The sequence below is a fragment of the Stegastes partitus genome, unplaced genomic scaffold (assembly GCF_000690725.1).
Source record: "Stegastes partitus isolate 25-593 unplaced genomic scaffold, Stegastes_partitus-1.0.2 Scaffold1047, whole genome shotgun sequence".
Classification (NCBI taxonomy): Eukaryota; Metazoa; Chordata; class Actinopteri; family Pomacentridae; genus Stegastes; species Stegastes partitus.
The window spans coordinates 240,654-253,144 of record NW_007578778.1 but is presented as its reverse complement, the minus strand read 5'-3'; the positions used below and the strand labels follow the sequence as shown (position 1 = coordinate 253,144).

Genomic DNA, 12,491 nt, shown 5'->3' with positions numbered 1-12,491 from the left:
ACGTCCATCTTTTATACAGTCTATGGTTAGAACCTTTGTTTCCTCCTCACTGAGGGTAAGACTCCCTCTGGTGGCATCAGGAGGCAACAGCTCCCATCCTCATACAGCACGTAGAGCGTCAGAAAAACAGAGTACCACAACCTACAACAGGATTCTGAAATAAACTCTGTAATCAGATCAAACAAACCACACCGAGGGGGTTTGGCTCTCACATGAGAACATTTATCATACCCGGTTAAACAAACCACAGCCTGTGTGGTCTAAAGACATGAAATTCACAAAATTCAGACCAAATATTTACAGATCCAGTTAACTGTGTCAGTCCATCTTATTTCAGGTTACTTATTCTTGATTTGGGACCCGAACCTAAGATCTGTAAATATTTGGTCTGAATTTAGAGAATTTCATGTCTTTAAACTTTCACCCTCAAAAGAACCATCTCACTGTGAAGCCATTTTTTGGGTTGAGTATCTGTAGAAATAAAACGTCCACAGACATGAAATGTGGTGACTCAGGCAGAAGAGCTTCTATCAGAAGGATTGAATGGATCCAGCAGAGGACACACAATTTAATGTTTGGAAAGTTTGACAAGACAAGGTTCCAGTTTTTAGATATTTTTACAAAGTGGTGCTGTGGACTCATTGGCAGGAGCACCACGGTCCTCTTCTGGAGAACAATCAATCATTCGGATCGGCTGTAAACTATTCTGTCTGTGTCCTCACCACATATCATGACTGCAAGTTTTAGTTCTGGAGATGTTGAACCTTCAAAATGACTTGAGTTGTTTTGAGGGTGAAAGCAGAAAAATTGCGAGGTCTGAAAACTTTTGAAACTGTACATTCAGCAAAAACCTTTTACAGAACAAATCAGTTAATTCTATTTCCTGAATTCTGTCTAAATGTAACATGCTAACGAGACTTTATTTCTTGTGACTCCATCTGAGAGGATCAGCAGGCAGATCTCCTACCGAACAACAGATTGTGACCACTGGATAGCAGAGCTCATGACATTCAGCCATCTGTCTCCGATCGATCCGTGTAGGTAGATAAACTCACCTGGTTTCAGGTAACTCTGATATTAGATTTCCTTATTTCACTTTGTGCATCTACTGATGACTGTGAGGCGTTTAGGGAACCTCTGGAAACCGCAGCGTCTACTGATGACTGCTCTTTTAAGTCGTTTTGAGCCTATTTCTGATTTTGGTTTCAGGATCAGAAATCAGGTGATTATTACGTGATCTGTCCTCACTCTCGGAGTCCCCCTGCCTCGTTTTCTCGCACTGTTCATTCTCAGTGTCTCTCTACCTTTGTTCTCCTCGTTCTCAGCGAGCGCCTTCACGCTGGACATCAGAATGTCGTCGTAGCCCAAAAACTCATCGAGCAGGAAGCGACTGAAGCCGTCTCCAAAACACTCGTCCTTCATCGGATCTAAAGACAAAAACAGACACAGACAGGTTTGAGGTCCATCAGGGCAGCCACGGTGGCGCTGCAAAAAAAGTCACGACAGGGTGAGGTCACATGACGTGCTGATGTCTACCCAGAGTGACGACCATGACGGGGATGTTGAGTCTCTGCCTGGTGCTCTGAGACAGACGCAGGAAGCCATATTCCAGAGAATACTCCACGATGTACTCCTCCTGAGGCCACACTGGAACCACAAACAACAAGAAGCAACAACAGTTACACAACAAGAAACAATAAACCACAGAAACAACAGCTGTAAACAACAGTAAACAATAACCACAAAAACTACAACCAACAACACTATACAACAACAACAACGAAACAAAAAACAACGATAAACAAAAGTCATCAAAAAAACAACAACACACAATTAACAACAACAGAACAACAAAAACAATAACAAAAATAATAACCAACAAACAACAGCAATCAATAAACTACAATAAACATCATCAGCAATATGAACAATTAACAACAAAAGAAAATAAACATCAACAAAACAAGCAATTTATCAAAAATAAAAACAAGATTGTTACAAACAACTTAGCAGGTGTTTCTGTACTGAAGGAGTCAGAGAGGTGAGGGAGGAATCAAGAGAGGTGAGGGAGGAGTCCGGGGAGGTGAAGAAGGAGTTCAGGGAGGTGAAGGAGGAGTCAGAGGAGGTGAAGGAGGAGTCAAGCGAGGTGAGGGTGGAGTCGAGAGGTTAAGGAGGAGTCAAGCGAGGTGAGGGAGGAGTCAGGTGAGGGAAGGGAGAAGTCAGAGGAGGTGAGGGAGGAGTCAGGTGAGGGAAGGGAGGAGTCAGAGAGGTGAAGGAGGAGTTAGAGGAGGTAAACTGAGAGGAATCAGAGGTGGTGCGGGAGGAGTCAGAGGAGGTGAAGGAGTCAGAGGAGTTGAAGGAGGAGTCAGAGGAGGTGAAGGAGGGTTTACCTGCTCTCGTCATCATCTCCAGCTCAGACACTGAGTCCCTCAGCGGCTGCATACCTTTAGTGGTCTGGCTGAAGGAGACGTCCTGGCTGTCGTTCACTCCTCCTGCTCCTCCTCCTCCAACGCCTCCTCCAATCAGAGACGGCTTCAGGCGGGGTTCAATGTCCAGCTCAAACTGCAGCACAAAACACAGGACAGGTGAGGACAGACAAGTGAGGACAGACAGGTGAGGACAGACAAGTGAGGACAGACAAGTGAGGACAGACAGGTGAGACATGTGATCACCACTCACCTGTACTGAGCTGTTGTCAAACATGTCCAGAGTCATCTCTTCCTCGTCCTCATCTTCGTCCTGCAGCGCCGCCAGGCTAAGTCCAGCCACCGGAGCTCCACCCCCTGGCTCCGCCTCTAGGTCATCCTGCAGGGCAGGTGAGTCGTAGTGCTGCAGGAAGACGGCAGCGCGGCTCGAGTTCCTCTGGATCTCCACTCGCAGGATGCCATCACGAGGCCAGCGCTCCCTCACCCCCTCCAGGCAGTTGATGGGCGAGCGGGAGAAGGCGATGTGGATGTAGGCGAGGATGAAGAGGACGAAGAGTGCCTGAGGAGCGGAGTTTCGATCAGCCAATCACAGCTCAAAGCTAGCATCACATCCTGGCAGCTTATAAGTACTCACAACACCTGCATGACTTTTATGACCTGACTCTGTAGTACCATGACTCGGCAGGCTGTAATGTGACTCTGGGTTTTGTGCCATGAGTCGGCCTATAGTACCGTGACTCGGGATCCGTGCCGCGACTCGGCGTCGTGTGTCACTGTGTCTGCTGAGTAAAGCTCAAAGGTGTGACTGCTGTTAATCTGAAAACTCCAGCCTCATTTCAGTCCTCGGTGCTGCAGACTGAACAACCTGCTGAACTCAACATTCTGTTGTTGTTTTCACACCAATCAAGTTTGTGTGTTTCACATTCAAACACTGTTTTTCTGAACTCAGCACTTTTTACTCCGAGTCTCTTGAGATGGTAAAAAACATTATTTTTATGCGCAAGTCTCCCACAGGAGGAAATCAAACCTACCTGCGGCTATAAACAGTTAGAGGCTCATTATTAAATGTTAATATTACTGATTTTACTCTCCTCACTAAACCTGACCATCTTTCAGTGCCTCATAAAGACTGAGAAACCGATGAACATGTCCCCTTGAGGGAGGATGAAGAGATCTCACCTGCACAAAGCAGGTCAAAGCTCATACAGGTGTGACTTGATGCTGACTGACAGCAGAGCTTACATACTGAGCAACCACATATTAATTAATTTCAATGTTAAAGTTAAAACAGAATGGTGTTTGTGTGGAAAATTGTGATTTTTCTGACAGAAACCGTGAACTGATCCCTGATACAATTTATGGAGCATCACCACCTGAGACGCCATCAGATGAACAACTGTCACACATGAATTTATAAAACCACTGTCAGCTGAAACCTTGATGAGATGCTGCAGAACATTCCTCAGCTCCCAGCTTTGGCTAACTGCAGTGTTTAAAGAGCTGCTTTTGGTTAAAATGGATCGTTGTTCAGCCCTTGATGAATGTCTACATTTGTTCTTTAAGTTCCACAGCAGCGTTGAGGTCGTATTATGAAACAGTGCACATATAATCCAGCTCAGTCGCTGCAGGTTCAGGGATCATTATGAGATGTCAGGATCCTTGTAGTAAAAGCTCCAGCAGAACCCTGTCTACATGTAGAGATAGAGGGTAAATGTAGTGTTAGAGGGTGAATGTTAGGGTTACATTTACTGACATCATGTAGAGAATACAGGTTTTCTCCATCTGTTGGAGCCTCAGTACATCCTACCCTCTAACACTGCATTTACAGAACATTAAGGAAAAGACTGGAGGCAGATTCAGCTGTCAAACATAAACAGTGGACGGGTTGTAATAACTTTTATGTACTTGAAGTGTATACTATCAGGAAAATAGTATGAGACTGGGACTCTGTAGTTACTAAATATTAAATAACTAGAATCAGATCACTGGCAAATGAAAAACTTGATCTAACATCTCTAGTGAAAGCCCCATCAGAGCAGAACCACCACTGCTGGACTCTGGATGAACAGTGAGATTAAGTCCGTTTAAAACTCTGTTTCCCAACTGTGAAACCTTATTAAGTGTGTGAGCAGCTCAAACCAACATTTTCTTACTTTTTCAAAAATAAAGTGGATTTCAGACAGCGTTCAGGTTTTATCCAGGACGTCTAACAGCCTTTGACTATAATAAGAGTCTCAGTGGCCTCGTTTCAATACACTTAATCTGTTTTATTTAGGCAGAGGATGTGGTGCATTCAAAGACCCAGGACTGTGTGGGTCAGTCTGTCCTCTCACCTACATTTGAGGGCTGAGCTATGATGTGCGACTCCTGTGTTAACAAGTTACTATTAGCCTAAAGTCAGAGTTTTCAGTGTCATGAAGGTGTCTCTCCGTTTGGAATAGAATAGAAAAATACTTTATTGATCACCCACTGGGGGAAATTTACACGCCACAGCAGCATCCAAAAATAGAGAAAGTACAAGAATATAACAATAATTAAGTTTACTTGGCTAGGTCTCGATGGTAACTGATGCTGTGTAGCTAGGTCTCCATGGTAACTGATGCTGTGGAGCTAGGTCTCCATGGTAACTGATGCTGTGGAGCTAGGTCTCCATGGTAACTGATGCTGTGTAGCTAGGTCTCCATGGTAACTGATGCTGTGGAGCTAGGTCTCCATGGTAACTGATGCTGTGGAGCTAGGTCGCCATGGTAACTGATGCTAACCTGGTTCAGGTTCTGCTCAGCGTCTCCCTGTAACCAAACTGTTTCCTGATGATGATGTTTTCTCTGTAAAAGCTGCTGATCTGTGTGTTACTAAAACCGCTGAATGAAGCAGTTACAGCATCACACACTGGAGGCATCCTGTTGCCATGGAAACCTACATGTGTTCAGTTGCTGATGCAGAAATCACATCAACATGTTTCTATGTTTACTCTGCTGGTACTGCAGCTGATAGAGCACTGATTAGATCATTGATTATCTATTGGTCTTTATTACAAAGAACGTTAAATCAGGAACATTGATTCACTTTGATTTGTCGTTATTAAAGTGATTTCCTGCATTATGGGACAGCGTCAGACCTAAATGACCTTAAGTTCAACATCAGGTTTAAAATACATGAAGTTTAAAGTTGAACAGCTTTAATGTGCAACTGTTGGTTATCAATAATCAGCTGTCAGTTATCAATAATCAGCTTAGATACTTTCACTCTAAAACCATCAGGATTAATTCACTGTCAAAACAGTGTTTGATTATTTTTGTGTTGATTGGTCCTTCAGGTCCTGGTTCTATAAGGTCTAACATGGGGTCTTCAGGTTCTCCAGGACTGTGGACCCTGGTCCTGACCTGCTGTGATGCAGATGTTCTCACCTTAAGCAGGACGAAGAACTCGAAGACTCTCCTGAAGGACGGGGGGAAGAGCCGGGCGTAGGTGACGGCCATCTTGAAGAAGAGGGCGTGGAAGAGGCGGTCCCGGACATTGATGAGGGGATTCTGGTTGATGTTGGGGTTTCGGATCCTGTTGGGTCCCATGTTGTTGTTGTTGTTGTTGTTCAGAGGGACGTTGTTGTTGTTGGCCTGGTTCTCAGACATGGTCTCGGTGTCTGGTTCTGCTCACACTGCACAAACTCACAACTGTGGATGATTCTAGGTCAGCATGGCTGCCGGCGCCAGAAAGAAGGCGGAGCTCTGAGCTGAGATCCGACGATGACGGTGGCCTCGGCGGACTGAGTGTCTTCACACCTGAAACTAAAGCACACCTGAGATGAAGCCAGATTTGATGTGAGCCTCAGCTCAAAACCAAAGCTGCGCTCTGAAAACAGCTTCAAAAATTCAACAAGATGGTCAATCATCCTTGATCAAGATCGCGCTGGTGGCTTTTAGCTTTTAGCTTCTAAGCTGCACTTCGTTTTATGTGACCATTTGTGCTTTTATTTCTTTTTTAGCTTCCTGTACTTTTTATTTTGTACCTTGTTTTATTCGGAGGGTTTTAGTTTAATGGTGGTTAAACAGATTTTAAATTGTGTTTCCACCTACAAAGCGCTCAGCAACATTTATTTATAGGATGCTTTAAGAATAAAGTTCATGGTTTTTATTAGAACGGCGCAGATCTGCATCAAAATACACACACGTGAGTTCACACAGGATTCAACGTGAACATCAGTCTTGGTCTGGGATCAAGTTAAAAAGTCAGATCATAGCTGAAACTTCCCAACACGACACTTCTCCTGGAAACCTTCATAGAGGAATAAACGCTCCATTCAGACCAGCAGAATCATCACACTGAAGTCCACCAGCTGATCTTCAGAAGAACCCAGAAATATCTCACACTCACACAGAATATATACAAGTATGTATAAAACATATTAATGTCGTAACAACAGGAGACTGGATCTGAACTAACAGCAGCTGATCAAAGTGTCCTAATAACTGACATCCTGGTTGATTTCTGAACTCTGTCCATGTGTGACGAACTGTGACTTCTCCAGCAGCTGCTGTTAGATCCTGATCCATCCTGTCTCCATGTCAGTCAAGACTCAGTAACGAAGCTGCTGCTCTAAATGCAGCTTCTCTCTCACTGGATGCTGCAGGTTTTATTAAACTCAGAGTCGAAACTCTCTGTGATGTTTTTGGATCGATATTGGAGATTAAATGTAGAAAAAAGTATTTACATCCCTTTACACAACTAAAAGTTCTGTTTCTTGTGCATCTGTGGGAAAGTGATGCTGCACTTCAGACTGTGTTGAAAGTGAAATGTTTCTCAGTCTGACCTTCTAAGACTGTCATCACGTCTTTTTAGGGAAAGCTTTCATTCAGACACGAAGCGCCACAAGAAAGAAAGACCTTCTCCTCCTAGCAGAATGGATGAATGTCCATGATCATCAGTAACTGAGTAAATGTCATTAAAAATTAACAGATAAAAATATATATAAAACAATAATGCAGCAGGTGAACGTCATGCATGTCAGCAAATGTACTGCAGATCAGCTGTTGTACCTGGTTGCTCCACCATGCGGAGCGTCTTACTGTTTAATAGGGGCACTATGACAAAGACGTCAGTGGTGGTTAATGACCTCCAGGAGGAGCTCACATTCTCAAGCTGTGACATTCCCCACGTTTATTGGCTGATGTAACCAAACCATTTTCACTGTGAAAGCCATGTGTCCAAGGTCAAACTAAACTGCGATCGCTGCATGTCATTACCTTTAATGACACTTGATTACTAACAGACGACGCTGCTGACTATCACTTAATAAAAATGTTTAAACTTTGCATCTCCAGCTTCAGTAATCCAGCGTTGAAAACTGGAAGAGGTGTTCAGAGGAGATTCAACACATCGGCTGGTTCTTTGGAACCTTGTATGAACTGAGAGACGTCTACACCTGTGCAGTCTCTCAAGTGTGCTCAGCAGGCAGCAGGTGACCTCAGTCCTCCACCTGCTCAGAGTCTTTCACACCGGGCAGGTGAAATCTACAACTTCCTCAGGGTGTAGGGATTTAACAGAGATGTGTGAAGAAGAGATGGATTTTAAACTGTATTCTTATTTTAAAACCTGATGACTTTATGGTGTCTGCTTTATTTTGTTGCCTTGTGAAGGACTTATTATACAAGTATCTTGAATTTTGAAAAGTGGTTTATAAAGAAAGCTTATTAATATGATAAGAGAGGGTTAATGCAGGTTTCACCTGCCCGACTGACAAACTATTGGCCCAGAACAGGAAGCAGAGTCTATTAAACAAATGTATCAAATCAACAGGAAATGGACAATTATTTTAATTTCTTAACGTATAAAACACGAACAGACGACAGTTACACTTCTGTTCCTGAAGCGTTTCCAAAACAACCTCCAGAGTTCAGTCAGAAACAGCTGCACAGCTGTGAACAGTCCTGCTTCTGACTCTCAATGTATTTGCAAAAAGAAAAAAAACCCAAAACTTCTAAAAACATGTTTTTATGTCGTCACTTTTGGTTTGTGGTTGTTGGCTGATGGATAAATATAATTAAGCCTCGAAAATGAAGTCGACAACAACAAAGTCTTATAAAGTAATACCAGTTTATGAAGCAGCTGTTTGTTCCAGCTGATTTCACCTCACACACCTGATCAGGAACTGAACAACACCTTGCAACGTATTGATCAGCAGATTCAGGTATATATTGATCAGTCCTGCTCAGCAGACTCAGGTGTGATTGGGGCCTGTGGTGCTGAGCAGGTAAACAGCCTCCAGCTAACTCTCCGTGTCTCGGACCAACAGCTGTGGATCAGGTGTAGATCAGGTGTAGCGGACTCACCTGTTACAGCCTCCGCAGGTGTGTATCCATGCCCCCGTTAACGGCTCCTCCTCGGTCTTTTCATCCAAACAAACAAGCAGATTCACAACGCCACAGCTAGCAGTTAGCACAGTTAGCAGGCTTCGCTAGCTGCGCATAGGAGATCAGCGCTGCTGGAGCTAGCAGCTAGCAGCTAGTTACGGGGCGGAGTTAGCTGTTAGCTCGCTGCTCCGGGACGGACAGAGGACACATCTCAGTCGGATCCCACGGAAGAAGACTCGGAGTGACTCTGAGGGAGGTAAGAACAACTCTGAAATGACAGCTAACAGCAGCTGATAGAAGCTAATAACAGCTCACAGCAGCTAACGGAGGCTAACAGTAGTCTGACGGTGCTGCTACTAGAAACAGCGGAAATACGGGTCCTAATGAGTGTAGCGATTTAACCCTGAACGCTGTCTGAGAGGCTCTCGCCGCCCTGAGCGCGGACTGCCAGGAGTCTCTGTTCTCTTCCTTGAGTTCTATCTGCCAGGTGTTCTCACAGATTTCAATTTATTAGGCTTCAGTTGCATAAAAATCCGATAAACAGCACTGACAAATCATCAAGGAAGGTGGAAAAAGATAAAAGAAAAAAAGTCAAGCAGAATAAAAATTCTTACAATTCCAAAAAGAACAAGAACAGAAAAAAAAGTGGAAACATAAGTTTCTTAGAAAGTGACAATAAAACATCAGTAAAGACAGTGAAATGTTTAAAAAAAAGCAATAACAAAACTTTAGAAAATGAAATGTTCTACAAACAGCAGTCTGTGCAGAGTCAGAGGCACTTTGTTCCACCACAGCTGGAGCTCAAACTGTACAGTTTTGCTCCTCCTTTGTTTTCAGCCTCCAGCAGAAACTGAATCTCTGATCTGAGGGCCAAGGTGCTGAATCAGCTGTTTAAAGTTTAGAGGTCAGAGCCTGAACATGCAGAGATTGAGGAAAATCATCAGAATCTTAAGGTGAACTCTGTTTGTAACTATTCAGGCAGAGTCATGAACCCTGAGGCAGGCGTCATCCAGTTAACTTTCATTTCTACCATCACCATGACGCTAAAACACCTGAGCAGCTCAGAAACAGGTGATGTTCCCCAAAACAGATCCACACATATTAAATCACCTCTCATCTCCAGTCCGCTCTCTGGAAAACACTGTTTGAGATGTGATCAGGATCAATAATCAGAGCTTCAGCGATAAATGAGTAGAACTGAGAGTCATTGTCATATTCAGTGATGTTGTTTTCACTGAGTCCAGCAGACACAGAAGCTGCTGTTTTTCGCTTTTGGTTCATTCTGTGAAGTTAGAGATCAATACGTTGAGTTTCTTGAAGGCCCCATCTGGTGAAAATGCATTTTATTGTGTTCTGTGGTTGTTATAATCTTGGAGGTGAGGAGGAGGAGGAGGAGGAGGTTACAATATGAGGACGTTACTTCTGTCATTTATTAAAACCCTGAGGCATTGTCATCTGAGGAACAAACATGGCGGATTACTGTTGTGATGGACTGTTTCCAGAACTATAGGAGAATCCTTAGTGTTAGCACGTTGTGCTGCTAATGTGGCTAATGTTAGCTTTGATGGTGGAAACTGTTCCACTGAGGGACATCCAGACATGGTGGAGCTTTAATCTAAACCAGTAAACCAGGACCATGTGGGTTCAGTGTTTAATCTAAACCAGTAAACCAGGCCCGGGTGGTTCAGTGTCTCACTGAGACTCATTCTGAGACACGAGACTTTAATCTGATTTAAATAGAATCAGTGAGGAGCTTTAATGTGTTTCTGTTTGATTTAATATTTGTCACATTTTCATTTTCTACATTTTTCATCGCTGAGCTTTATCTTCCATCCACCTCCTGCAGCAATAAGAATTTATCCTAAGCAGAGTTCCTTCAAAATAAAAGCCTCATAAGGACACAGAAAGCGGCGACCTGTTCAGATTATAAATTCACACACACACTCCTGGTTGCTGTTGCCATGGCAACACTGTGGCTGCTGGATCTCCTCCAGGACATAAAAAGCAGTGATGGAGGAGGTGGGAGGTGTTTGTGTGAAGACTCTGCAGCTTCTGTTCACGTGTTCAGTCGAGGTCTCAGGTTCAGATCAGGTTTACAGAGATCTGGTTCAGGCAGGATGCTTCATGTAGTAAACCCCTGCAGCCACCAGGGGGCTCCTGGTCCATCGCTGGATATGTTTTGATATTTAAATTTTTTTTTTCTAGTTTTCAATGGCCAATCATCCTTGACAAAGTAATAATAATAATAATAATAATAATAATAATAATAATATAAAAACATGAACTACCTGTTACGTAATTTTTAAATATGTGACATGTTTCTGGACATTTTGCAGTTTGACTTGACATGTGATGACGTTTAAATATGAATCAAATACGCTCCTCTTCTAATTCAGACATTATAATTATTATTATTATTATTATTATAATTATTATTATTAATATTACTGCTTTCATTACATGTTTTACTTTGTGTTTAGATCTGAATCAGAATTATGTATTTAGTAAACAATATTATACATGCATTTAATAATATTTAATTCTGAATGTACAGATTATGTTACTAATAATATTTTGTTTATGTCCATTTATATAAATATGTAAATATAAACAAGCCTCAGTAAAACAAACCACAACAGTGAGTGTGTGTCTATGTGTGTGCATGTGAGAGAGATAACTGAGCTCTTATCTCAACATCAGCCATCATCACTGTTGCCGTGGAAACTGCATAATGAGCCTGAAGGTGCAGGACATGAGGCTGTGTGTGTTTGTGTGTGTGTGTCATCACAGTGTGAATATTTTTTTACACAGACTGAACCTGACTGATTGTCACTGATCAGTCAGGATCAATCAGGTTTGTGATCAGGTGAGTTCAGTAGATCCACCTGAAGGAGGCTGACAATATCCTGCCATCAGTCACCTGCAGCGCAGGCGGTACCTGCACACCTGGAGACTCCGCCCCACAAACAGACCTGTTGGTGCCTGCTGATGACATCACTGCTGCACCTCCTGCACACTGCTTTTACTCTGATTACTCTGTGTGCACTGATCTAAGCTGATTAACAGTCGGATGGATTTAAAATTATAGTCTGTCTGTCATGGAGCTCCAGCTGAGGCAGCTGATTGGTCAGAGAGTTCTGTCAGCTGATCCTTCAAAGGTTCAGAAACTCTCAGAACTGGACTCTGTCCGGTCAAAGTTAACAGCTAAGGATTTTATTAAATGTCCTCTGGAGGCTGAGAGGGAAATCTCCCACAGTCCTGTGAACATCTCACAGCTCTTTAATCTCTCTGCACTAATTGCTTGGTTTAAACTGAAGCCCTGCGGGACCAGAAACTCCAGGAAGCTGAAGTTACAGAGAAACTGTGAGGGAAGAACTGACTGTGAGGCTGTTTAACTGCAGGATTAAGGAGGAAATTAATGAGCTAAAGATCAGTCAGAATGTTCCACAAGTTCCACGTCACTGAAACCCTGAAGTTCAGACAGTTCAGACAGTAACCCTAACCCTAACCCAGTACAGACCGTTCCGTTAGAACCTTCTGTATACACAGAAGTGAAGTAAAACTGTCCTAACTTGTACCCATCAAATACTTTTACTTTCACAAAGGTACCCGGAGGCAAACAGGACAATTAAAAAGTGAAGCAGCAACATAAAATTGACCCAAGTATGAAATGTGGAATAATGTGAATTTGAGGAACAATAATGAAGAACAGGTTTTT

General features: G+C 43.0%; 1 protein-coding gene across 3 annotated transcripts in view; it reads right to left on the bottom strand.

Annotated features, from left to right (window-relative positions):
- The window catches only part of tmem259 (transmembrane protein 259), a 17,558-nt gene extending 6,096 nt beyond the window's left edge, over window positions 1–11,462 (bottom strand). The window contains exons 1-7 of one of the 3 annotated variants that reach the window (XM_008295448.1): window positions 11,452–11,462; window positions 8,753–9,129; window positions 5,834–6,211; window positions 2,680–2,985; window positions 2,391–2,562; window positions 1,537–1,647; window positions 1,305–1,427 (exon numbers count right to left, since the gene is read on the bottom strand). In XM_008295448.1, coding sequence (XP_008293670.1) covers window positions 1,305–1,427; window positions 1,537–1,647; window positions 2,391–2,562; window positions 2,680–2,985; window positions 5,834–6,055 — 934 coding nt within the window. In that variant the 5' untranslated portion in view covers window positions 6,056–6,211; window positions 8,753–9,129; window positions 11,452–11,462. Of the gene's footprint in view, window positions 1–1,304; window positions 1,428–1,536; window positions 1,648–2,390; window positions 2,563–2,679; window positions 2,986–5,833; window positions 6,212–8,752; window positions 9,154–11,451 lie in introns of those variants that run through there. The other 2 variants (XM_008295447.1, XM_008295449.1) reach the window with 2 other exon arrangements.
- Window positions 11,463–12,491: the final 1,029 nt, after the last annotated feature.